At 42.0% G+C, this 27,915-nt stretch overlaps 1 protein-coding gene across 1 annotated transcript; it reads right to left on the bottom strand.

The window, feature by feature from the left end:
* Nucleotides 1-88: 88 nt before the first annotated feature.
* spen (spen family transcriptional repressor) lies at nt 89-27,592 on the bottom strand. Its single transcript, XM_034695910.1, has 15 exons — nt 27,150-27,592; nt 24,190-24,510; nt 16,251-16,865; nt 12,674-12,831; nt 12,303-12,503; nt 12,063-12,214; nt 11,844-11,969; nt 11,551-11,664; nt 11,351-11,464; nt 11,142-11,242; nt 3,267-11,037; nt 2,800-3,144; nt 2,499-2,693; nt 2,210-2,368; nt 89-2,113 (listed from the first exon to the last, which is right to left on the bottom strand). Exons 1-15 carry the CDS (start codon nt 27,230-27,232, stop codon nt 1,982-1,984), a joined length of 10,587 nt encoding a protein of 3,528 aa, XP_034551801.1. The 5' UTR covers nt 27,233-27,592; the 3' UTR covers nt 89-1,981.
* Between the last annotated feature and the right edge of the window lie 323 nt (nt 27,593-27,915).

Genomic DNA, 27,915 nt, shown 5'->3' with positions numbered 1-27,915 from the left:
ATGCTCAACCCGCTGCTAAACATCCGTTCAAATCTGCCTTCAAAATAACACAAGGTATAAAAAAAAAAAACTGTGACAAAAACACAAATCAAGAGTGATGGACCATTTAATGATCTTCAGAAGTAAGTTAAACAACCATTTATTTTACAGTTTAAAATGTCCTCATGGAGGAACAGCAAAATACACTTAAAATGAAGATTGATCAAAAGACAGTTTTCATTATCACTGTTTTAAGTATTTTTTTTAAGTATTTTCTTTTCGTTTGTTTATAAAAAATTATAAGTGCCTTCAACATAACCATGAGAGTATTCAGCTTGCAGTCATAGAAATATTTACATCACAAAACTGACAAGCATGGTTTTACTTTCAGCATCGGTTTCACACACATCACCTCCTGTCTCTCTCAGACTGCTTTGTTTTGTTGCACAAAACAAAAACAAGGACCCTGAAGAAAGACAATAACAAGGGGAGAAGTACACAAGAGCACAGATTAAGGACATTAGTATGTACAGCTTGGCTCAAAAAGACATTTAAGGGAAGGGATGGAGACACATGATCAACACATCCATTAGCGGCATGATATCAAGTTCAAGTCACATTCTTTGCCTCTATGATTTGACTTTACCCTTTAAGATTTGAAAATAAAGCATGCTCTAACACATCCGTCATGAAGTCAAGACTTAAATCACCTCAGTATGCAAGTCTTCATATGGTTAGAATATGATTTTCAGACAGCAGGGGGCAGTAGAGGACCACATCAGGGAGACAAACACAGGAATACAAACAGAAATGCAACCCCCACAATACAATGGTTCCTTCAAAATGAGGATACAGTTACATAATGTAAAAAGCACTGTAGTAACAGAGTTGGGTTGATGTACGTTACCAAAAGAAAGGAATCAAGTCTGCCCTCAAAATACAAAGTCACATATGAAAATAGGTTCTGATCAATCTCAGTTTCAGATACATTGCGTGTGTTCAGATTTTGCAAAAGATGTTTTGGCACAGAATCAATAACAACAAAAACTTTTTTTCCCTTGAATGTTATAACTTAATCTGTTACAGGTCCTTTCCACCACCACCCCATCTGCCCCCAAAAAAGACAGAACATTGAGATTTGATGATCCATCTTGTAAAATAACTCACTTGGTCTCTCCACATTGCTTCAGTCTTTAAATATTTATAATATTTACAGTTTCACAACTGCCCACAATACCCTTAGGCTTAAAGAAGATGCAAACAAAAATAAACAAATTAAATATCCTTTTTACAGTCCCCTTTTGAGGCATTAAGTGTAAACTGTACAACTCTAAATGTCCCCTCTGGAGTTCCTGGGGCAGGGAACACCTCGGGGTGGAGAGTTGGGTCTGGAAATGACGTAGAAGTTGGCTGATGGCAAAGGAGCAAAAGCAGGATGATTGATCAGGCTGAAATGATTCTTCATCATTTTCCAGGCAATGGTTTTCTTTTAACTTGCTCAAGCATGGCTGATCACAAGAGTCATTCCATAACGTGTAATTTTATACTCAAATCTGTACAGAGTTCACAATTTTTGTCTTAACATAGTGCAATGACTTCTCACATCGTTTGTCTTTTTAAAAAAGAAATTCACAATCACTTTTATGAAGGTAAAAAATATCCCATAGGAAGGGTCAATCCATAGCTGTATGGATGCTATGAATTAGAAAAGGCTATGCACAACACCTCCAAAAATGGCAAGAATGAAATGAAAAAATCAGAAATGGTCATCAAAAATCCCGTTTGCCCCTTCAGGTCCTCTCCGTAAAAGTTTAGTTTTTGAAAATCATTGTCATTGACTTAAGGACTCGGTGAAGTGAAGGAGAAAAAGGTGAGCACGTGCTAAATTAGATTTTTACAAAAAGTCAAACTCATAAAAATATGAGGCAATTCCAGTTAAAAAAAAACTGGACGAGTCCAAAACGGCTGGTGTTGGCTTTGTTTAGGAAAACAATGGAGGTAATCAAACAGAGGCAATGACAATCATGAGGTGAGGGGAGATGCTGGAGATGCTGTTGAGAAGGTCCGGGGCCAGGCGAGAGAGGTGGCATTCAGAGAATTCACACGGAGGGAAAATCTGCACCACATAAGCTGGCTGTGAGAATAAAATGACACAATAAAAGAGGGGATTAATCTTCATGGTATCTCATCATGAAACTACAATTTAAAAGTTCAATAGAGAAGCACAGACCTGGTTAGAGCCAGGGTTGGGCACATTAATGATGCCAGCTGCCTGTTTGGCTTGCAGGTAGGTGATGAAGCCGGTGTTCAAGGCTTGGGTTTGACCAAGGACGTCTTCTTGGTCCCGACCACAGGGTAGAGCCAGTAGCAAACAGTAATCATTCTCCACCTGACGTAAATGATAATTTTTTGAATCAAGTGTAAAGGTATGCTTTCTTTTTAAAAAAACAAATTTGAAATAGGAAATGACAAAAATATGGTAATTAAAATTTAACGTAGGATAAAACCAAAACACCCACCATCATTCTGCGAGCCACGCTGTCCAACTGTGAACCCTCGAGCCTCATCCTCTGGACAATACGAAGAAGTGGACCTCCCTCTGGGGGAGGCAGGGAGCGCTGGGCCAGAATGGTGTTGCCAGAAACAAAGTGCAACTGGACAGCAGCCTGGTCGTTCTTCAGTGCCAACAGGCCTTGCCACACGATAGGATATTTCTGTGAGGGAACATACAGAACATTAATTCAAATCATGTCTCTCTTTTTGGTCAAGTCTTGGAAATGTATCCCATGTTTTACATTGCTGGTTATTTGGTCTTCTTACCGTCATAAGTTGCACCATGTCAACAGAGCGATGGCCTGAATGTTCTAGCTTAGCATTGCGTTGTGACAGCAGTGAACCTGTTGAAGGGACTGCTGGCGGAGGTGTTGGCAGGAAGGTTGGAGGGCCTTTCTGCAGAGATAGATCTGGCTTGTGAGTAAGACACATGGGGGACGTCATAGGAGACTGGTACGAGGGTGACAGTGCATCCCCTTGTATTCGAGAAATGTGTGTCAGATCCGTAGAGGTAGCATGGCGAAGATGGGTACTCTCAGGCTTGGAATCACTTCCTCCCCCATGTGACTGGGACATTTTCTCCCTGTGACCCAGCACAGGCTCTGGAGGGACCTGATTGAGAAAACATACCACATTAATTGAGCTATGTGTATGATTATGAGCTACACCTTGAAGATGCAGTTATAAAAATAATACAATAACCTTTAGTCATTTACTAAAGCAGATTAACTGACCTGTGAGGAGGTAATGCCTTGGCTAGCCAGGTTGTGTCCTGATGAGGACTGTCCTGGAAACTGGGATGGGAAGCCTCGCATGTCCCGGTACACTGGAAAGGAGCTAACACTTGGTGGATGCATCAGCTGAACCCCATGAGAATGTGGAGACACCATGACAGGACTTGATGCATGGACTCCCCTGATTCTACTTTCATTTATGGGTGGATGTATCAGCTTCCCTTCGAGTGATTTGTGAGATTCCTTCGTGGAGAGATCAATGCTCTTTCCCACTAAAGCACTCTTTGTTGGCCCGGAGATGTTGCTTGACATAGTTGCTGTAGTCTCTGAGGTGCGAGACTGCCTTGCTTCCACAGTGACCTGTTCTCCCAGTTGCTGGTGCATTAGCATGCGCTGGTGCATGTCTCTGTACTGGTCCATGCGTATGCTTGGGTGGAGTCCGCGATGTTCGCTGTGAATCATCATTACTTCTGATTGGAGCTGGGGCACTGATGGTCTGCTAAGGGCTTGGTTAAAGTGTCTGGGATCTTCTTCCTTTACACTGCTTCCACTAACGACTGATATTGACCCCTTGGGACTAGAATGAGACTGCAGTACCAGGTCTCGGATAACATTAGGCTGGGGTGTAGTGGAGCGCTGGGAAGGCCCTGTGTGTGGAGAAGACAGAGGATCCCCCCTCCTTCCATAGTTTATCCCAGACATTGGTGGGGTGTTCATCCTGGCCTCGTGAGCCATTGACTGCGTGACACTGTGAGGCTGCATTATCACAGAGGACTGCTCTGAGTGCGGGTGGTGGATATTAGTATGATATGTAGACATGCTGTGACCCAGAACCACAGAAGTCCCCCTTGGAGAACTGCTTGGAGGACAGGCTTTGACAAAGGGTAGAGGGGATTGAACAGCTGTTCGTGGGGACTGGGGTTCTTGCTTTAGGTGCAGAGCTGTCCGATCAGTTTGAGATCCAGGGCTGGGGCTCATGCGGGTTCCAGATAATGATGGGTGGTGTGGACTCATGACTGGGCTGAGGTTAGACTGCTGAACAGCTTTGCCAGTGTCCATTTTTTTGGGTAGAGGTTCTACCCCCAGCCCTCTTTTGCTATGTTGATGCTGTATCACAGCTTGGTTGTACATCAAGACTTGAGAAGAACTAACTGGCTGTTGGAACATCTTGACCACGCCGCCTGGTGATGTTGTGTGATATGGAGCATCAGATTTGTCGCTCCCAAGGCTCTCATGCTTGGTGCTTGAAATCACAGGTTGAGAGTTAAAAGACTGGCCCGTCAAGAGAACTCCTGTGTGCCCATAAGGTGGACCACTCGGGGCTACTTTTGGGGTAGCTGACTGGGATGATGGGATAACTGGGTCTTGCTTTATTGAAGATTTGGACACAGACTGCTGGAACTCTATATCGCCAGCACTGGCTTGTGGAATTTGACTGATTTTGGCTCTCATCCTGTGAGGTCCTTCTGTTTTCTGACCAGAATAACTAAGAACAACAACACCCTCTGATGTATTGACCCTAAGACCAGGACTGGAGCCTGCACTGTACGGAGTAGTCTCAACAATGGAGCGCCCTCTAGTCCCATCTTCGACTATATCGATGGCATGGTAGCGATTGTTCTCATTGGAGTTTGATCTAAATTTTTGCTTGGGTAGAGGTGTGCCAATGCTTCGGTTGCTGAGGGATATTCGTGGAGTTTCCTCAGTATCATAAGGCAATGGAATCCGACTTATAACTGAGGTAGCAGGTGAAATGACTGTATGCTGGGGTTTTTCACTACAGTTCTGCTGGGACTCTGTCAGTGGATAGGGTTTGTGGTGTATGGGCTGGGGGGGTAAAGGTAGTCTCTCTCCAGGATGTAACTGTCTTGATACCATTTTATTGGAGGGGTTTTCATTCTCTGACATCCGTGAATGATCTGAGAGTACAGATGTTACTACAGTGGAAGCTATAGAATTGCTGTTTGATGCCGACACATATTTAGGTTCCATGAGGATTTTTCTTAAGGTACTGGAACTTGGATCAATATCCGAAGCCTTGGTATCAGGAGGCATCGGGGGATTTGTTGAAGGGGTTGCAAGCACAGTCGAAGCTGGTGTAGAAGGGGTAACTACAGTTACGTGGCATGACGGGGCAACATAGATTCTACTTTCTTCAGTTTTAGGCAGCCAATCTGGTGAAAGAGACATTTTGGAGGGCCGAATAAGGGGTACACTAAACTGGGGTAGAGGTTGTGGGCGGTCAGGAGTTGGGGCAAGTGTAGGGGTAGATGGCTCTGCTGCTTGAGGGTCCTTTTTAGAGCTGGAGATGTTACTTGTGCCCGTATGAAAAGCAGATTCTTTGGGTACAGGCTGTTCAACCTCAGGCTGTTCTGCTTCTTTGGGTGTGTCCACAGTTATTGAACTTGTAACGTCACGCCTACAAGTTGCAACAGCAGTGACCACGGAAGCTGCTGCTGTAAAAGTAACAGTTTTGGAATTAATGGTTTCTGGGTCCTCTGGGATCGACTCTGGTAACTTGTTTGGGGAGGGGCCCGGTTGTGAAATGTCCTCGGTGGTATCCCCCTTCTTGTTAGCAGCACCTTTACGACTTCTGGACTTCTTTGGGGTTTTTGCTCGAACTTTGCCAGCTTTCTTGGGTGTTTCAAGTAGAGGAGTATCCTCGGTTTCCTTAGACTCTGCTAGTTGCCCCCTTGGACTGGATGTGAAAGGGCCCTCATCAGAATCTGCAGCAGGAACATTGTTGATAACCATGTGTGTTTCATTTTCCATAATCTCATTGGATGAGGGGGATACCAGGGGTTCAGGGGTAGGTATGAGAGCTGTGTAAGTAGGAGGAGCTGTGAAACTATCTGCTTCTGCACTCTCTTCAGCTGTAATGGAATCAATAGCAGCCATAAGTTCAGTTTCACTTGCAGGGTTTGCTGGCTTCTCCTCCTCCACCTCACACTCTGGCTCTACTATGACTGGAGGCAGTACGGTAGATTGCTCTGAAACAGGTTCTTTGTAAGGTCGAGGAGGATGCTCAACTGTAAGCTTTGCAATGTTTTCAACTGCCTGCTCTAGCTCCATCTGTCGTGCTAAGAGTGCAGCGGCTGGGTCAGCAGGAGGTTCAGTGTCTGATAGGGTATCTTCATTTTCCTGGTTGGCAGGTTCTTTTGGTTCTTTTGGAAAGCTGACTATCTTTGTTTCCTCATTCTCCTGTGTGTCTGATTTGGACTTCTTAATAGTCTGGGCTTCAAACGACTCAGGCTCATCTTCCTCTGAACGAAGTAAACCTTTTACATCATCAACGCTCACACGGATCTCAAGATTTTTCAAGCTGTGTGATTTATCTCCAGTGACCTGCTTAGTGTTTCTTTTTGGCCTTGAGGTTTTCACTTTAGCACTCTTTTCAGGCTGTGGTCTTCTCTCAGAAGAGCTTGTATCTGATGTTTCAATATCCCCATCACCAGGTTTATTTCCACCACTCTCTTTCAAGTCTTTTTCCTGTCTTTGCGGCTTCCCCAACAGAACAGAATCAGTTTTAGGTGCAAGTTCTGGCTCACTGTGACTTTCAACATCAGCTTGTTCAGCTAGAAAAACAGGGCTGCCGGACTGTTTGTCTATTTTACTGCCTTTCTTGTTAGCCGGAGCAGGTGAAGTGAGTTGAGTTTGTTGCACTTTCTGGGTACGGGGTGAACGCCATCCCTCAGTGGCTTTCCCAGCCTCAGCCAGGGTTGCTGATTCTTTGACCTCTGTCTCATCATCTGTCATTTTCAGCAGATCAGTCTTAACTGGTGATAGATCCTCACCACGTTTGACACCTCTTTTAGGTGGACGTCCTCGCCTTGCGATGGTAGATGGAATCTGAACATCTTGCTGAACTGGGTCTTTGTCAGCACCACGTTTGCGCATGGATCGAGGTGACTCAACCACCTCTTTGTTAGCTTGTTCATCTTCATGTAGCGTGGCATAAACTGACCTTACATTCCTGCGACGTGTTCTCCCGTGGATCAAACTTGACTCAAGGTTTTGCTCTGTATCTGATGCATGACTTGGAGACTTGGATGTGGATTTAGTCTCAGATCCTCGAGGAGATGACGCCCTTTTGAGTTTTTCTCTGTCAATTCGTTCACTCTTTCGTGTTGCTGGTTTCTCTGTGGCAACAATCTGAGAAGGTTGTGAAGTGCGTGATACAGCCATTGGCTTGGCCCTTTTATTCTTCGGTTGTCTTCGATTGGGAAATGGTTTTATTTCAGCCTCTAACTCTGGCATACAGGCCTCAACATCTGTCTCAGTTTTCTGAGATTCCTCCGACTGTTTTGTTTCCTGACATTCTTCTTTAGGCTCCATCTTTATGATTTCAGATTTGTCATCAATCTTTGGATAGTGAGCATAACTAGATGCGGAAGTCTCCTTTGCAAAACCACTTAGGGAACCACCAGGAGTGGGAGGCTTATCCTCCACAAGAGGTTTATGTTCAACTGCCAAACTATCTCCAATTTTCACTTTGGGTTCAATTAGCTCTAATTTTGTTTCCATTTCAATTTCTGGCTCTGCAAGGATGAGCGGAGGGGTTATGTTTATCTTCGGAGCAATGTGTTTGATGTCTTCCAAGGGGAGAGAGTGAGAAGGGGGTACCTCAAGAACTGGCTCAGATTTTTCTTCTTTAACGACTGCCACAGGTGGATCTGATGATGGCGTTGAAAGCTCTTTCTTTTCTTGTGCAGGTCTTTCTTGTGCAATGGTAACAAAAGGTGAAACTGGCAAAGTTAACTCAGGGCTAGCTGATTTGTCATCAGCTTTTATCAATGGCTCAGTTTTCTTATCAGAGAGCACATTATCACAATTCCGCACTTCTTCTCTTTTAATCCCCACCACAGTGGACTCGTTCTCTGTATCCAGTGGGTAATGGTCCTTGTCCTTCTGTTGCTGAAGCTCCAAGAATCGACTATGGAAAAGCACTATGGGCTCTTGTAGAGGGTCACCAGGTCCAGGCTCTGACTTTGCCTCAGTAACACCTGGCTTAGTAGAAGGTCTAATAACTCCAGTTTCTAAATCTTGATCTTTACGTTCAAGACGCTGTAAACGTTTAGAATCCTGTTCAAAGATCGAGCTGTGCAGGAAGCGGGAGGCAAACAGGTCCTGACGCTCTTGGTCTTGTGGTTTTAATTCTTCTTTTTTATCATGCACTTTTTCTCCGGACTCTGTGCGAATCTTTTTCTTTTTCATCTTGTACCAAGAAGGAATGGGTCGTGGTGCTAGCTCTACCTTGTCTTTATCTGAACAGCTGTGGGAAGCTGGAAAGCGTGAAGGAAGAAAGGACCAATTATCTTCCCTGGAGGAATATAATGTTTTGGCTCTTTCAAGAAGTGCTTTTGTGTCTGGGGTTATTGTTTTATCAAGAGCAAAAGAATAAAACTTGTTCTTCTCCAAGGAGCTGGAGAGCTTCAGGTCTGTCATCCTCTCATCGTGTTCCCTGAGGATATAAGACAAGGAGCTATTGGACTTTGGACAGATGTGTTTGTTGTCTCCATCATCATCTGAATCAGACTGAACTTCTCCTGGTTCCAAATCCTGGCGTTTGTGGATGCTTTCACGTTTTGAAATATCACTTGGAAAAGTCATTTCCATTCTTAGTGAATCAGACTTCATACGTCTTTCCCAGCGTTGCATTAACTCCTCGTCACAGCTCAGCAGGTTTGTCTTAAGCTGTTGAAGCTCGGTGTCAGAAGACTGAAAATGTGTTGCTGTGAGGCCAAAACTGTTTTTCAGAGACTCTGTGTGTGAAAATGTTTTGTCTGTTGTTGGAGATTTTCTTTCTTTGTTTATGATCGACACAGAAATTTGGGCGGTCTCTTCATCCTCATTGGCAGAAAACTGGCCATGCCCTATGGAGGATGTTATACTCTGATAAATATCTTCGTTTAGTTTTTGGTAACTTGTGTAATTGCGCTCTCTTTTTGCATTGACTATTTCAAAGTCAAAATTTTGTAATTTCTTTCGTTTTGTAGAAGAGAAGTCATCATTGGATATATCCTGTGGTTTTCCAACATCATGCAAGATATAATCCTTGTCAAAATCACGAGTCTCATTACTTGGGGGATTTTCATACCTGATTACCTTATCAGGATCACCAATCTTAGTGTGCAGCCATTGACACTGTTCAATTTGTTTGGTGCAAATATTATTGGGGTCAATGTGCACAAAGTGTTCATCTCCATCATCTGAGTCGATGCACTTCCCTTTCCCTTGCTCGTTTTCAGATGGAACCTGTTTCTGCTGTTCTTTGAATTCTTCCAAATCAAGGCTGCTGTGATCTGACACCTTCATGTGACTGGGGCTCTTCTCACTTTTTTCTAAATCCATTTTAAGGTATGGAGAGTCTAACTGTTCAGTGGAATCTTCAGGCAGATCCTCTGGCCGTGTCTGCCGCTCCAAAGAAAGGCCTAGGGAGTTGCTTTCAAAGTCTCGTCCATCTTTGGGACTGTTAACTGAAACCATCCTGGTGCATTTTTCTCTGTGGTGCTCCTTTTTATGCATCCCTTTTAACAAAAGGTTCTTATCCAAATCAGTATCCTTTGTATTGTTCCACAGTTTATGAAGTCCTGATCTGACGAGATCCTCCTCACTAGATCTTTTCTGTCGATCAGTTTTTCCAGAGTCTTCAAAACGCCTTTTCCTTGCAGCTAAACGGTCCATGTCCACAGAAACACCACTGTCAAATCCCATTTCAGATTTTCCATGCTTTTTGGATTTAATCTTAGCATCCTTTTCAATGACCTCAACTAAGCTGTGCATATTTTTGTCTCTAGGAACCTTTCCATGCTTTGAGACATCCATTTTCAATGATTCCAGCCGGAATGGAGGACTCTTCGGTTCAGCTGTAGGTGATGCCAGTCTAGGACCGTCAGTCCCACCCCTTGGAAGTGGCTTTTCGGGGACTGTATGACCTATCAATTTTCCCTCCTTTTCTTTAACACGGGTTAACTGCACAACACAAGGTATGAGGTCTAACCTTCCTTTGCTCGAGCCTTCCTTTGTAATTTTACTGTTTTTAGTTCGTAGGACAGACTCAGGGCTTACTTCTCTTTCAAGTTCAGGTTCCATCTCACACGCTTGTATAACAGGGGATGCAACTTTGAGCTTCTTGAGCCTCTGTTTTTCACTTTTGTCCTTGTCTCCTCGGTCTTTACGCCCAACTCTCTTCTCCTTTTCAACCAAAGTCGCTCTTTCGACTTCAAAGACACGATCCTTCTCAGGTTTGTCAGTTTTGTTATACCTTTCAGTTCGTGCCTTTTCAAGTTTTTCAAATCTTGGTGGGGAGATCGAACTGCAGCTACCACTTCTTTCAGAAGATCGGCAACGAATACGACGGTCTGAATCACTTGGTATCCTTTCAGAGAGTGAAGGAGATGCTGTAGGGCTAGCAGGACGTCTGGGGGCAACGTGAGATGGACTTTGGCTGCGTTCAACAGTCCTCCTCCCATGATCACGTCCACGATCTGTTTCAAAGCGTTCCCTCTCTCTTTCACGTTCCCGCTGCAAATAACTATATTTGCGGATGTCCTGCTCGTAAGGGTCGGCTCTGAATTCCCGATACTCCCGGGGGTCTTCAAAGTACTGTGGATCATAGTAATCCCCCTGATATGGGTCCCATTCAGTGTAGAACTCCCGACTTCTGGAGGGGTATTTTCGGCGTGGATCTTCTGTAAATGTTCCTGGTGTTCGTACATTTTCATAATATTGTCTTTCAGCTTGAAACTCGTATTGACTTCGTCGATCATCCCTGCAAAACAGAAAAAAGAAGGCAGGCTGTTATAGCTTCGTCAATAATCAATTTCAAACCAGTATTGATATAAAATTAATATTCTTCAAGCGAACTACACAAACCTTCTTTCAGAGAGAATGTCATAAAAGTCTCGAATGTCCTGGCCGGATGCCTGCATTGAACGATAAAAAGCCATCTGACTCTCCTGATTGGCAAAATCCACCTGAAGAAAATAAAAAGGATGAGTTGTTGCCAGTTTTAATGCCTGCCAGGAATAAAGAACCCATTGCATCGGGAAGCAAATTTTCAGAGAAAGCTTTTTATGCCTTACCTTGATTTTACTGCCCCCTATCTTCCACCCCTTTGTGTCTTTGACAGCGGCCTGTGCATATTCAATGTTGTTATACAGGATAAGGGCCATTCCTTTCATTCTGTCAAATACAACCTGCGGAAGAGAGAGGAAAATAGAGTCCCAAGTTGCCAAAAAGTAAACAATGGGTAACTCTGAGGGGGGAAAATAAACAAGCTTACCTTGACAACGTGTCCATAGCGGCAGAAGTGACGAGTAAGGAACTGCTCTGTTGTGTTTGATGCTAGTCCATCCAACCACACACATGTTGTGGGCATACTCTTTCCAAAACCAAGCTGAGACAAGAGGGATAAATGTCAAATTAAAAGATTTAGTATAACAATTAACATTCAAATAAATTCAACACTTGCCACAAATTATGCTCATTAATGAGCCTGAGCTGGTTGGGAAAGACAAGGATGTGGAAGTGCTGAAGAGCTAAGATTTCCAATTAAATGATAATAATAACCCTCACCTTTAGTCTATTGTTACCGAGGTACTCTCCATCCATCTTCTTTATGGCCTTGCACACACTGGCGATGTCACAGTATTGTAGAAAAGCATACTGGGGGGCTCCATTCACCTTCTTAATGTCAATGTCCTTTCATGATAAAAAAAACACAGTATGTTTTCAGGGACTATGATAATCATTTCAAAAGACATGATTGTTAACCACTTAGCAGCTTTAACTTACCACTATTTCTCCAAAGCGTTGAAAGATGTTAAGCAGGTCATGGTAAGTCGTGGTTTTCTCCAGGTTCCCAATAAATAATGTCCGCGTGGCTTTCGGATGAAACTCGTCTATCCTCTCATCCAAGGGCCGAAACTCGTTTTCACTTTCTGTCTCTGAAAAAAAAATGTGCTCATTGGAATTATCTGCACTTTTTGAATAACCATATGTTCTTCTGTGATACGGTTACATTTCAGAACCTACCAGGGCCAGTCCAGGCTGTGACTTCAATTTGCATCCCAAAAAAAAGCTTCCCCTTTGATGCTCCAAGTGCTTTCTCCTGGTCCTCTTGCTGTCGGAAGAAGACAAGCCCATAACGCTCCTCTGAAGCTCCATGGATTTGAACTGACGTGACCTTTCCATGTTTTTTAAACTCATGGAACAAACCATCCTTTAGGCTTGTATCTGCAGTAAATGAATCAAAGCTTCATTAAGTAATACTCAAAAATAGTAGAGATCTATTGTTACAGAAATGATTTGACGGATTCACAGAAATGACATGCACAACACGCACCATCATTTCTAAATGGGAGGCTATTTGTACCTTCACACCACAAGAGCATCTCATAACTAACCTGTAGAACGCACAGGAAGATTTTGGACCTTAATGCCAAAACTTTTGCGTGGTTCATCCTTGTCGAGGGAGGATAAAGGAAGAGCTGAGGGTGCCGGAACAGCAGCAGACTGCACTGAACGTGCCGGGGAGTCATCACTGGAACTACTGCTAGAATCACTGTTACAGGAGAAGAACATGGATTTAGATGTTTTTGATTTATCTCATTTCTATTGTTTATGAAAAAAAGTGGTTTAAGATGTGTTTAAGAATCAAGTTATAGATATTTCACCTCAACAAGGTATGTCAATGAAATATGACACCAGTATAAGCACCAATTCTAATACACAGATTTATCATTTAACATCTTTTATACATAAAATAATATAAGCAGCTCAATGTGCAGGCAAGAACAACAAATAAATGTCATTTTGTTAAACATTAAAATCATCCAAATGTTTGTTCTCTGTCTGAATAAACAGAGCAACGAGTGAGGTCTTCATTCATATTGTGTGCAAAAGGCTGTTTTCTACACATATTTCAGATCATTTGGATCAAAGCTCATGCAATCCAGTGCACTGGGAATAAGCCGTCTCTTGTAAAATAGGCTTATGAAGAAAACAAACCCTCCCTCTCCTCGGTTCATATTATACAAGCATCTTGTTATAAATATGAAAACAAAATGATTTGCACATCAGCGGGAAAATCATGGCTGCCTCCCCCTTTTTTTTTTTTTCTCCTCAAACCAGAAAACATGTGTGGTTCAGCCTTCAAGGCCCTCTGCTGTTTATTTCCTTCTCACTTTCTCCTCCTGTGCTCAGACACTCCCGGAAGTGCTGCTGACGGAGCCTGGCCTGTGGGAGTGGGCAGGCAGCCAGCACTGGCCAGAAATTTCCAGTTCCAACTGGATCTCACGGAGGGGGGGAGCCATTACCCATACACAGAGGTAGGCAGTGAGAAAAATACACCAGCCGTCTCCTGAAATTCCCCACATAGCACTACCTTGTCAAACCGCGTGTGTCGCTACGAGCTGTCAGAGCTATCGACTCGGCTGTGGCCAAAGCTGATGCGTTTTGCCACAAAACAACTGGAGAGGGGGAGCTGGATGTATAGAAGGATAAATCCCATATACCAATACATCTGTACAACTGCAGACATTTCTTCTTTTGTACAATCACTGCTCACCAACAATCCACATCTCATACAATGAACATCACTGCTACACTCAGCAGTGCACAGAAACCAAAATAAGCATGTCAGCTTTAAAACAGAGCATTACTGACAACTGGTTGTTATGATGGACATGGAATCATAACCCAATCACAGCATCAACAGAAACGTCTTGAATTCCCTTTAAAGCACGAGTTGTGGCCATCCTATAAAAACATTTCAACAAAGTTGAGGTTGAGGTGTGTGTCGTGTCACAAGCTATGTGCCTTTACTTGCATCTCTTCCACCCCTTTCACATATAAAAACAAAGCTATCTCAAATACGACAGTGCTGCCTGGGGCCAAAATCAAAAAAAGGATAACATCATGTTTCATTGATTACCTACAAAGGCGATCCTACAAAACTAAACAGCCGACTGTAAATAAGAAACCAGAAACAACCTCAGACACCACAGTGATGGAGTCAGAAACGTCCAGTGAACTAAGTACATGTGCATGTGTTCTTCAGAGGATTTGAATGTAACAAAGCAGAGTGGACTTTAACGTCCAAAGAAAAGGCCGTGGTTATGAATCAATCCAGTTCAGGACCTCACTGCTGCCAAAATGTTTAATCATAGCAGTGTAATGTGACAAAGGTCATTTTCCAGGCTTTCATACCAACCAACAGGCAACTACTGCCAACAGCAGATTTGTCATTTGTAAAAGAAACAAACACAAATGATTAAACAAATATTGGTTGAGTATAATTTGCAAATTAAATACTGCTTTGAATGTTTGCAAATGTACAACATGTGCTGTACAAAGCTCCTGCTTTGTGGAGTCTCTAATATAACAACATGTTTGTCTTCACAGTATAATGAGAGGAAAAACTTCAGGCTTCTCTTAATTTTCAGTACTATCACCATCAACCGTCACCATTAGGGCTGGGTGATAATTTGATAACTATAATTAATGTGACATAATTTTTCAAATGTTTGATAAAAATTCTATTCAACTTGTAACTACACCCCCAACCACTTGAAAGGGAGGGGGCGATAATGTGTCTTAAACGCTAGTTACTACCCAACATTAGACAGAAGAAGAAGACATTCAACAGCCAATCATGTTGCAGGGTCGTTAGTCTAACACTGTGCTGATTCGTCATTAACTATTTACTTAATACACTTAATAAAATACACTTTCAAGATGTGGGTAAATAAATCAAATTATGCAAATTATCTCAACCTGAGAAAAATAAGAATTTACAACCTACATCTTCACAAAAATCTCATCTTACACAAAAGACCTGCTTCCTGTTAGCACCGTCACGAATGATAGATTCAAGAATCTCATCAGAGAACTGAACCCAGACACAAGCTAACAAACCTAACCGCTAACTTTCACTCAGGAGCAAAAATCTGTCTTTAAATTTAAATGAAATAATGATTTGATTTTTATTGTGATAATTATCTATATTGACTGATATGACATTTTTTTTATTTTTAATATTGCCCAGCTGTAGTCACTGACAAAGAGATACTGTGTCTGTCAGAGGAACAGATATTTGTATTGTGAAATGTTTCCAAACATATGATATTCAGTACGTCTCAAACAGATGGATGTGATAAAGAGCTGAATCTGCATTGAGGGATGTTGAGCAACTTGATAGGAGTGCCTAGTAACTAATGATGGAAATTAAATGCACGTGCATGTCATAGCTTGTTGGCATAACTTCTGCTCTGTCTTAAAGTGTTGCAGAATTCCTGTCCTCAGAACTAAATAGATTTGGATGTCCACATGGGGGAGGAGTCAACTTGTTTTGGTTGGGTTAAAAAAAAATGTATAGCACATTATTGACTTGGTTTTACTCTTGTAAATGTATGGAGCAAGGTCAACTAAAAATAATATTACTGCAATATGAAATAACATGACAATGTGAGTAATACTCAGTTTTAGGGGCTAAGTCTGTTGCTTTCAAGTTCTGAGCACTACTTTGTCAATGCACCAGCTGCTTCTACAGGCTGTGGCGTTCAATGTGCAACGATTATTGTCAAACTGAGCTGCAAGTGAAACGAGATATCCCTGCACAAACACTTAAAGCCATCAGTTTGGACAGCCTTCTCAAAATATGTCAATAAGAGAAGCAAACATAAACGTAAGAAGGCAAATCCTGCAAGGACAAACTACTTCCAAGAATAATCCATATTTTAAGTGTGTGGTCAATCCATTATTTTCCTGTTTTACCAGAAATCTACCTGTAACATAGTGAGCTAGATCTTATCGATTGATCCAGCTGGTTAAACATTTACTGGATAATGTAACCTTAAAGTCTGAACAGCATGCAGCGTGCCTCTCTTAAAATACAGTCCAGCACAGGTTTCAAACTGGAAGACAAAAGGTCACCAACAGCCAAGCACAAGCATAGAAATCTTGACAGCCAGCGTCACTCACCTGCCACTGGTGCTGCTGCTGGTACTGCTGACTGAGTCTGAACTGGAGGAGCGGCTGTGAGAGCCTGACCCACTGTGGGAGCGTGCAGGACGGGTAGCCTGACTGGCCAGTCTCTGAGGAGAGGGATTTCTCGAATGTGTCGAGTGCGGAGACCGGCTTCGACTGTGGCGGTACGAGCGCTCCCCGCGCCGACTTCGGTCCTCCCGGTACAGGTCCCTGTGAACCACACTGGCCAAAGTAAAGGGTTCCCTGGTGCGAGGCTCATAGCGAGGCTCTGGCGTCTCAAAACGGCAAGGGCTCCTGCTGTGGGATCGGTAGAAGCCGACCGCACTCGATGTAGATCCTCCGCTTCCACCAGAAGTGGCCCCCGTTGATCCACTAGTCCCTGTGTTGCCTGCAACAGTGCTCACAATAGTTCCGACAACTCCTGATGTCACCGTTGAAGTACTTCCACCGGAGGTACCAGACCCGCTCCCTGCGGCGTTTAGAGTCCTGTCTCTTGCATCACGGTAATAGTCTGTTTCATAGTGCCGCTGGCGTTCAAAACTGCTACCAGGACGCTCGTGATGTCCGTAGGCACTGTGATCATACGCCCGGTCGCGACTTTCAGCCGTCCTGACAAACAGGAAGAGAGAACAGCATCACATTGTAGTTTCATTTCAGGAAGCTTCTGGAATCAGACAGACAGTTATCATCAGGAGTCAGACTAAGGTTCGCCTCCAGTAGACAAGTGGGGAGAAAGGGACACGTCAGCGTTTAGAAAAAGATTCTTTGAAGGGATTTTAACAAAGGGATAGTTTTTTCCAGGCTACGGATCGATGTTTCAGATTTTAGAAATCAACTGTTGCTTTTGGTCGATTGTGTTTTGCTGACTGAACAATTTGAGTCTTTGGTAAGAATGTATCCGAGGTGTTTTTTAGTCTAACAGCTTACTTTGAACACTAGAATACTTCAGTTTTCATGCATCATGAACTAATAAGAAGTCGTTAAGTGTACTGTATTTTTCTGTGCACTACTTTATGATGAATAAACTAACACTGGACACTCAGAGGAGGTTTGAAGCAACAAGCATGCCTTCAGTGCTCAACAAGAAATCTGCAGCTTATTAAAAAACGTTAAATTGCAGAACATGAAGGACTTCCACGAGGATTACTTGTATTAAAAAAGGAATTATATGAGAGATTCGTTATATGAGTCATTTCAGTCTTGTAACATCAAGAAATTACAACAAAAGCCACTTTTGAAGCTGTTTTATCATTAATCTGAGAGGCTTTGTTCTAGGTTTTTGGAGGTGATTTCTGCCAAGCCTTTTGTCTATACTGCTACACAATTTGACACCACTTGTTCTTCTGAAGAGTCTTCAAAGCATCTTTTATGAAGATGCACATTAGAAACAGTGGTAATAAGAACATTATGTTCAGACCTGCACATCCTCCTACTGAATAAAGCAATCAGAATTTAATTTGGTAATATGACTGCTGTGTCATTACAGCAGTCATATTACCCAACTCCCTGTAATGAGCGGGACAGGACAGCAATTACCACTGTTTGAATTCAGATCAAATTATAATCAGCAAATTAGCCATGATGTTCCAACACAGAGAGTATTATGGTTAATATAACTACAGTTACAAACACTCATTACTGAGGCCTTTTAAAGAGGACACTATGTTTTATTTGGATGTTTGAAATGAAAGGAAGGAACACACCGGAGAGTAAAGAACCTTTTGGATTTAAAGTGCGAAGAGACCTCTACTGTCCAAATTGAAAAAATTCAATTACTAATATAGAATATAAAATAAAGCATTTAAAAAATATATTTGGAAAAGACACGTCCAATCCTCCAAAAGGACTATCCCAGACAAGTTTTGTGCTGCATTTGAGATGAGGAAGAAGAAAGTACTAATTTAAATATGCTGACATAATTCATAGAAATAAAAGCTTTCAAGATGGAAACCCTGAAACGTGTGTTTGTATCGTGATCACATCAGGTTTTAAGGCTACAGAGGGTTAAATTAATTCATTACAATTTCAGAACTGTTGGTTTTGCCAATGTGGCGCCCCCTGTGGAGTCTTTGTCCTCCACATGCGTACGCAGTAAAACTCTCACCCTGCTCTCTTTAAAAAGTCGAATGTAACACTTAACGAGGATATTTGTCTTATCACCGGTCTGAAACCTACCCCCTGCCAGTGGTTTCAAACACTTAAAGCGACGTTATAAAAATAGTTCCTCTCATTGTCGATGGTCTTGTTGGCTTTCATAGGTCATAAAGAGACATCAATATTGATTTGAGTTTGTTTCACAGCCTGTTAAAAACCCCTCAGGAGCTTTAACTGTAATATGCCTTGAAGTGATGTCTGATCGGTGTCTGTGAGCACCTTTGTCATTGTTCTTTCTGTCTGATTCAAACAACAGATTAGGGTTAGCTTGTACGTAACAGGCCAATCACAGCCACTCTGTACAGACTAACATCATCCAGCTTCAATAAGACTTGTGTCTGCAGTTCTCTCCCTTTCTCTCAGCTCAGTGGATGTGAGGCACACACCAGTTGCTGACATGTATGAATCAGCTGTCAATTCTATATCGTCTAAGTCTGACATAACTAGCTGAGTGTTTCTGTGCATGCTTGGTGCGTCATTCGGTGGAGTGATACATGGCAGCAGAGGTTTTTCTGTTGAGATGTACTGCTTTTATCTGCATATCCTTAAATGCTTTATCTATATTGATGATTTTATCTCTGTATTGCTTTTACCCCTCTTTTAATGATTTTTCCCTTTTACTGCTTGAGCACCCGTTTTATTCTTTCTTTCCTTTTGTATTTTCAATTGTCTTACTTTTTTGGTTCCTCTAGTCTCAGTTCTGATCCTTGGGTTCTTGTGTTGCCTGTGGTGACTCATTGTCTTGGTCTTTTGTGTGTGTTTTCCTGTTGTCTGATTTTAATTTAGTTTAAACTCTCTCTGCTGTAGAGTTCTCTTTGTGTTTGTTTTTATGTGCCCTGCCATTTGTGAAGCACTTTGTAAACTGTGGTTTTTAAAGGTGCTATATACATAAAATAATAATAATAATTATTATTATTATTATTATTATTATTATTATTATTATTATTATTATTAGTGCTTTAAAACTGTGAGGAAAACCAAACGGTAAGCAGCTTCAGCTTGCTTTAGTTTAACTTAAGGTAGAACTAAAAACCTGGTTCCTGGTACGGACCCTTTTTCAGCCCCTCGGGAGTCTCTTTCTCAGCTGCCTCATCATGGAACAAAATATGTTTCCCTGTTTTAAGAGTAAAATCATCTTTCAATGAAACTGTTAAAATTCATAAAAATAGCAACTATCTGCCTCGATAAAGACTTGTTGAATTTCCCTTATTGTGAATTGATGGTAGAATCCAGATCTTTTAGATCTTTAATCTATTTGAGCCACCAGAGATGTTTTCTTACATCTGTACAAAGAAGTGCTTCTTCAGATTTAGTTTGATTTGCTGCTAAATTGTCAACACCAACAACAACTGTAAGCATAAACTGAAGACAGCTGTAACCTGGGGATACTTCTGAAACAGCTTATTTTATTAAAGACTAAATGAAAACAGCACATAGTTGTTGTTTTTTTCTTAAAAAGGATGAGTGAGAATATTTCAATTTTAAGAAGCTGTTTTTGTCGATGTTTTTATTTGTGTTATTTCCTTATTTTATTGTGCTTTAAACCTTTAAGATGTTCTTATAGTTGTTGTTTTGGGTGATTAAGACTCGGCGATTGTGCACCAGTTGAGGGAAACAAGCCTTTGATGTTTTAACATGACGTTCAAAATGATTGTTTCAGGTTGATTCAATGCAAACCTCTGTGTGAGTTTCAGTAGTTAAATAGCCCATGAAATGAGCTGCTTCAATCAAAGTCTATTCAGGGGAAAGGGATATTATTGCTCTTATCTTATGATATATAATACAAGCTTTCCTCTGAGTCAGTGATGCTGTTTGATATCCAAAAGGTATTGTAGTGAAGAATACAAAACATCACTTTCTTGAAATGCCCAATCTGACCTTACCACCTGAAAGTATCTCATACTTCACACTTAAGACATCTTTAATAGATTGCATTCATCACAAAAATGATAAAACTTTAACATTTCTCTCCCAGCCGTGCCAAGTTTAGTGACTTTATTTCTATTTCTAACTAAAATAAAAAATAAAAACTATGTTTGTAAGTAGTATCCATTACGGACTTCATTCTTTGATTTGGCCAGCCTGTAAAATCCCAGTGTAAGATATGTGACATGAATGTAACCTGCAGCATTCTGGGTCATAAATGGAGTCTCTCATCATGTCTTTCAACAAAAGGCTTTTGCCACGGGGCATGAGAACAAAGGGTTTCATGGGATACGCTCAGGATCCTGGCTGTTGTGGATAAATTGGTTTAGGAGAATCGGACAATGTCTGCATCTAACGGCACTAGCCATTACGTACAGCGGGGTCAGGGGCAAATTCTGTTTCAGCTTATTTGATTTAATCGTCTGTACGCTGGATTCATGAATAACATCTATGGCAAAACAGTGTCTGCTGTGAAAGTGATGGATTACCTTGACCCCTAGATGCTCTCGAAAATGCTAATTTGGTGGCGCAGGCTCACTGCTCAATAGATAGCCTTCAATTTCACTTCAATTTCACTTTATACAAAACAGCTTCTACATTATTCATGCAGCTTAAAAATAATTCAGTTAGACTTTTTTTGGTAGAATTTCCATCAGTGTTTGATTATTAGTCTGCTCCGGTGCATGCTAAGCACATCTACTGTTTCAGGATTATGTGAACAGCATAATTACAAGGATGCATCCCTGCAGCATGCTAAAGAGGCGCCTCATATGAGAACGCGACATGCATACCGGTCTGAATTTAAATTTCAGAAACAATCGAAACACTTATTAAATCCACTAACAGCTGAGATGTGCAGCTGCTGATGCACAAAGCATAGTGATGTGTGGGGGAACAATGTACATAAAATGTTTTATCACATTATTCTTTTATGCTGATACAGAACATCTCCTGTATTCTCAATTAAAAACTACATCGATAAAATATCTTTGTTGGAACATCCGTTTTGTCTAATTCAGAGTTTATATACCTGAGAGAGAAAAGTGCTGCAGCTAAAGTCATTTTTTACTTCCCAGGAAAATTCATGCTAATTTTTTTTATTTGCAAAGCCTGCAATAATCTGACAATGAGAAATTAAAATGGCATTAATACTGCAACATAACGACAGAGAGTCAAATGTTTAAACCGGGTCTGAAATCCTAAATGGATATTTTCTCTACCGTAATGTTTCCTATCAATTAAACCTATGTTATTAATAGAATTTAACATTTTACACGTCTAATTTATGCATTTTATAGAGAAGAAGAGAAAATATCATTTATAACTTTGTGACAGTTTTTTTCAGATTGCTTATGAGGAAGCTAAGAGCATTTTAAAAATGATGATTGATGAATTTGCAGGTTGATTTTGTGATTTAAAAAAAATCAATTAATAAATCATTTAGTCTTCAAAGTGCTTAGTAAGCATTTTTTCATCGAGCCTCCAGAGGTGATTTTATTGTTTTGGTGAGCCCAGCTGTTAAAACATTTAAATATTATAATCAAATACACTCTTCATTTAATCTCTGTTGATTTTGACAAAGAGAGATCAATTTACTATCAAAACCTTGGACGGTGACCATGGCAGCTAGAAAAGATTGATTTTAAATGTATCATATTTGTCTGAAAGCTTTTGAGCCATCGTGCAACAAACTGTGTTTATATATTTATTAAAGAGTTCATCTTTCTGTTCTCTTATCTTTATTTAAGTCTATGTAAGAGTATAAACTCCTCGTATTGAATCTTGCTTTTTACTTCACATAGTGGGTGCGAGACAGATTCAGAAGCTCATCATAAAAGGACAGCTACAGTACGGCTCTGTTCATTATAAAAAGAGAACGGGCTTAAGGTGGGGTCAGGTGAGGGAAAGCAAAAGGAAAATAATACAAGGTAAGGTACAGATTTCTGCATACAGACACACAGGCAGTAATAACAGGCTATGTACCAGCTACTTTGGTTAGTGGGGAAAATGGAGAGAGACAGGGGTTCAAACTAGGGGGTTAGAGAGGACAGCTAAAATACACAGGGCAGGACATACCAACCTTTTGAGAGAGTGGTAACTTGACCTATAATTCCACATACAATCTAGGGAGATAGAACTTTGTGAGCAGAAAAAAATGGGTAAAAATGTCGAGTGGAGGGTGAAAAAAAATGAAGCTTTTTGAAAATGTAATCCTCATCTTCAGGGGAAGCGAACATCGTGTGCTTGGATGAGCTGGAGTGCCCCTCTTCATTAAAAAGGATGAAAACAAACATGGTCTTCTACGGATCCAGGTTGGGATGTTCTGTATGCTGGAAAATCTCAGTTCAAGTCCATATATCCATCCAAATGTGCATAAAAATCTGTGCTGCACCTGAGTCCAGTAAAATGAGTGTATGATATCCGGTGAAAAAATGAAGTCTTGTATCTTCATTTGTCATCTTGCACATTCCTCTTTGGTCACATGGCTGATATAGCAGTAAATCAGTCTCTTTGGAAGAGGGTTGGAAATTGGGCCATGGCTGATGAAGTATGAAGAACATGTCTCTTAATGGTAATCCAGATTCTTGGTCATGGATGTACTGTATCACTCCCAGGTTGTGGACCAATCGTAGCAGTGTTGAAGCTCTGGAGTTTTCATGTCTGTTGTCCATCTCCTATACAAGCAGAGGAACCTGCATGGAGTCCAAACTGAAGGTGATTCACTGAGGAAAAAGTTCATGGGGGCAACTTGGTTCTCTGCTCCTGTGTGGGATTATATCCAAGGCTTAGTTATAGTTCCACATTCGGTAAAGGAGCAGGTAATCCACAGACATGAGGTAGGTTATCTCCATCAGCAACTTTACCGTCTCTATTTCCAGCAATTCTTCTTTGAATTGTACAATCCAAACATAGTCCATGTGGGTCCTCTTTCAATCTGCAAGTCTCTGTCGTTTGAAGGTAAAAAATAATCTCCACAAAAATACGTAGGGATAAAAAGTCATTTGCTCACAAGTGTTTGTCGTCTCTACTGAGTTGAATAACCAGTAGAGGTCTCCCAATATTCAGATTGTAATGCCCTGATTTTAGAAATAATCCCAAATAAAAACAACAAAAAACCCAAACCAAGAAACCAAACCATACCTTTAGCATGATAGTGTATCCTTACGGCCAGCGTTAATCCAACAGAGGGGAATAAATATCCTGTGTAGGTTATCCACATGACTCCAGCCAACGTGAGAAGTCAACACCTCCGTGAGGGATGCGTGATAATCGAAAACCAAATTAGACTAATCCAAACAATGGTTTCTTATATAATGTGTGCTCTTGGTTGGGGTGAGGATGACATTAATCCATTGAGCAGGGCACGTAACTCCAGATTAGGGGAATCCCAGGGATGGCCGGAGGACCACTCTCATTTTTTTTCGATTCTCTCCCTCTCTCTTTCTCTCTCTCTCTTCAGAAATCTCCAATAATCCTGGGAAATTTTACGATTTCCAATCTTTGCCCCGCATTTTCCGAAAATTGATATATCCACCTCACAGAGATGTTTAAGCTCACAAAGATAATCCCCAACAGCCATTCAAACTATGACTACTCACGTAATTATAGTAAGAGATACTCGTATGGACAAACATGCTCTCACTTAGAAAGATATCTTGTCGTCTACCTGCACGCATAAATCCAGGAGCGCTGGCGGTGCTCCGTGGACTTTAGAGGGGATCCCTATAACCATGAACTCTCCTCTCCCCCCCAAAAACAAGTAAATGAATAGATGATGGGAAGATGCTTGGGGGTAAGGTGTTTACCAGAAACCACGGTTCCCCCTGCCTTCAGAGAAACTTTGTCCACTTACCCGTCTAGTCTGCGTTCATAGCGTCCATCTCTGCTGTGGAGCGACGTGGGGGGCACATACACGCCCCCCCCTGCCGCCCTTGTGAACCCTGATACATCCCGGCCACGAGAACCTAAGGAAAGGCTATCGTCCAGCCCCCTCGCAGCACTGGGGATTGTGCCTGGTTCATTGTAATCAGTGCGCAGGTCTCTGTCCCCCATCTTGTTGATAGCATTGTGAGCCTTCTGAGCACTTTTAATGTCCACAAAATCCACAAAGGCGGCGACTCCACCTTCTGAACCTCGCTTGGGCAGGACCTTGACACTCTCCACACGTCCATATCTAAAAAATAGAACGATGGAAAACAAGGTTATCAGAAGGTTTGGAATGCAATCATGTTGCACCAGTGATTATGAATTCACAGACAGGATGTTGGGTTACAATCTTTGAGAAAATAACGCAAGTTTGGAATGATGACACCTTTTTTTGTTTCAAATTGTTCAGTGCTTAATTTGTACGTCAGTGTGGATGGATGTGTACGGGTGTGTGTGTGTGTGTGTGTGTGTGTGTGTGTGTGTGTGTGCCTGAAGAGAGGTGGTGGGAGGTAATGAAGCTTACTCTTATTCTCTGCTCTATAGCACTTTCTTACAAGGCAACAGTAACCCAGCAACTGGATTTGAAACCTTGGCACATTGCATGTTAATAAATGCTTATATTGTCTAATATTAGCATGTTTCAGGGAGGAGGGACTCGGCTGAGCTTATAGCTGCTGTAAGCATACAGATGAGGTTTGGCAGCATATAAAGAGATGTGACATTTCCTGATTCACTGTGTGTGGGTTAAAAAAATCAATAGCGTATATGTGGATATTTAGCTCCTATTGTTCCACTCTCAGGAAGGAAATTAATTTCATTTTACATAAAACATCTGACCCTTCTAATTCCAACCAAAATAAAATAAATTTAAAAATTCTCTCTGGATGTCATGGAGGTTTTATTCGATGTATTTTTGATACGGAATGACATTGCTTTGTTCATACGGCTGTAAATACATCGTTAAAAATATGTGACTGATGGTTAGTCTGTTACACAAGATTTACAACCCCAGTCTAGGATTACAAAGCCTGCTATCATCTGCATGCGCTGACTTTTCCCTCCCAAAAACCTCCGGGGAGTGGATTTTCTCCGTCCGACAGAGACAGTAGGGTGCCCATAAATTTATTGGCATGCCACTTCCCAACATTGAACAGCCTCCGACGCCATTTTAGAAAAGCTGTTCACACTGCTTACTCATTCTGCCGTCCCCCATCTTCAATGACTTCTATCACACATTGGGCTGTCATGCACCTGCCTGCTCGGACTACCTCTGGGTTCACTGGAGCTGAGGCAGCATACTGACAAACGGAGCCGCCGACACACTTTCTCCTCCGCTGTTACAATAACATGCTGCCAGTCACCATCCCCCCAAAAAACACAACGTTACGCACATCATAGTGCGAGCTGTAATGTAAATAAAGCGACATATAGGTAGCTCATTACTGTGCGGGCTGCAGGGGCTGCAGGAGTCACACACAGGAACCATGTCTGTGGTCCACTCTGCATCCGTTTGAATACTGAAACCAGCACCAATACAGTAGATACAATAGTATCTGTTTACACATTCAATGCTTTTTATTTCTTTGAGGTTGTTGTTGGAAATAAAAATAGCGTATGTGCTTTTTGGTTGCCCAACAGACGTCTATGAATTCTGTTAGTAATTTAGCAGCTTTCGTCCGATATGGCGACGCCTACACAGAGAAGAAGGCAGACTCATATAGGTAGAGTATAATGTTGTTCGGCAGTCTGCTCTCCAGCACATATGGACGGAGAGGCGGGCTGCTATTTCCTTGACAGCCGAGAAGAGAGACGCGAGAGCGCGCAGACAACCGTGAGAGCCACACACACATCACATTTCTCCTTAATAAAAGGTTCACCACAAATACCTACAAGCTTTCAAAATGCACATGTTGTTTTTCTCCTCTTACAGTCAGACTCGAGAGAAGAAACTGAGCTTTATTTGATTTGGTAATTAAAATATCTAATTCCCCTTCAGATCGCTGCAGGCTGTGCAGGTCAGCAGCTGGGGGAAGCAAAGCGGCTGTAATACAGCAAAGAAAGACATTTGTGTGATCATCCGCGCACAAAGTAAACAAGAAAAGCCACTACAACGTTTCAGTGTTGCATATCAGTAAACACAGAGCAGCCTGTTCAATCACAGTTTGGAACAATGTTGCAGTGTGGATGGCGGCGTGATGTCGCGTCACCTTTCAGATATATCACTGCCTTGTGTTAGGTAAAGAAAGGACCCGGGTCTTGCAACATGACAGACAGGCAGCAGCAAGGTATGGCAATCAACCACAGTGTGTGTGTGTGTGTGCACGGGTCCGGGTTACAACCCGAAGACAAACTCAGAGAAAGTAAAGTAAAACACCGGTGACTGACTGAGCATTAAGACTCAGGTTTAGAGTTCCTGCCAGAGATGCAGCTTGTGAACGCACAGCTCTCCAGGTAGTTTGTTTACATTGACAGTATACTGTTAGCTCCATAGAAAACGAGTTTCCTCTAAGGTGACCAGGTGCAAAGGTAGTCTTTTCAGAGAGTGAAAAGGTAACATAGTGGGATTGTTCATCCACACAACGTAAAGTTATCACCTCACATGCAACTTAGTATCCGTGTCACAATGGCAAAAGCATATGTCCGCTGGCTGTGTGCTTGGAGCGTGCTAGCTGCTTTTCTCTCAGCTGAAATGCACCAGTGTTGTTGCTTATAGGGGGCTGACAGCACTGGTGCCAATTGGGACTTTGCTACGGGGGAACCTCCTGCTTCCTTCATCCCGACTTCTCTAAATGTGACACAACACGGAGAGATGCTGTCCGTGCACACGTCGTTACACTTCAACACTCACACACACACATAATGCTCATTAATAATGTTTCTACTCACCGCTTGAAGTGCTCAATGATTTTCTCCTCTCGTACATTTTCGGGTAAATTTCCCACCCATAAATGTCTGGTTTCCCGGACCATACTGTGTGCTCCTGTTCCCCTATCATACAGATGAGTTAGCTATGCCAGTTTCCTCCCGTGCAAAAATGAAAAGGTTTGCAGAATAAACGCCGGACAGGAACGCAAATCATTGACTGGTCGTTGTGACCCAATGTACAGCAGCATTAGGTTGGATCCCCGCACGCTGTTTGATACTCTTCACTGTTAAAGCGCGATCTTGCACCTCATGAACGCGCTCCGGACTGTTCCCGTGACTAGGCGCGTCCCTGACACCATGCGACCTTTGGGTGTCGAAAGAAAGCATGTAGCTTCCTAAAAAGATGCAGCAACTTCGCTTGTAATGAGAGGCACACCGCGCAGGCGTGGCTTTGTGTGTGAACTTCTTTTTTTCTCCCCGATGAGATAGTCGACGCACTTGCGCATGCGTGAGAAAACCCCTGGTTGAATGAAGGTGCTTTGACATCTGAGAAGCTTTGACTCACAGGAGGATCCCATCAGTGCTGGTTGGGTAATACAAGCTGAGGTACTTTGCATACAGTAAAACTAAACGCAGCAGAGTTTGGTATATTATTGAAAGTCTTGTATTATATTGTGAAAGATTTTATATTTATCAATGCACAGAAAAACACACCACCCCTATCTTACAACCAAGTCATCAGAAATACTTTATCTATCCTGAAGGGAAATTCAGTCATTAAAGTTGC

This window comes from Notolabrus celidotus, chromosome 11, assembly GCF_009762535.1.
Source record: "Notolabrus celidotus isolate fNotCel1 chromosome 11, fNotCel1.pri, whole genome shotgun sequence".
NCBI classification, from domain to species: domain Eukaryota; kingdom Metazoa; phylum Chordata; class Actinopteri; order Labriformes; family Labridae; genus Notolabrus; species Notolabrus celidotus.
The sequence above is the reverse complement of the archived record's forward strand: the minus strand, read 5'-3'. Positions and strand labels throughout refer to the sequence as shown.

Coding starts and splice junctions, on each gene's coding strand:
- spen (XM_034695910.1), bottom strand. CDS start 27,232: ATGGTCCGGGAAACCAGACATTTATGGGTGGGAAATTTACCCGAAAAT. Junction 12,832..16,250: donor AGCAGCAGCACCAGTGGCAG/GTGAGTGACGCT, acceptor CTCCTGTAACAG/TGATTCTAGCAGTAGTTCCA. Junction 11,243..11,350: donor TAGGGGGCAGTAAAATCAAG/GTAAGGCATAAA, acceptor TATTTTCTTCAG/GTGGATTTTGCCAATCAGGA.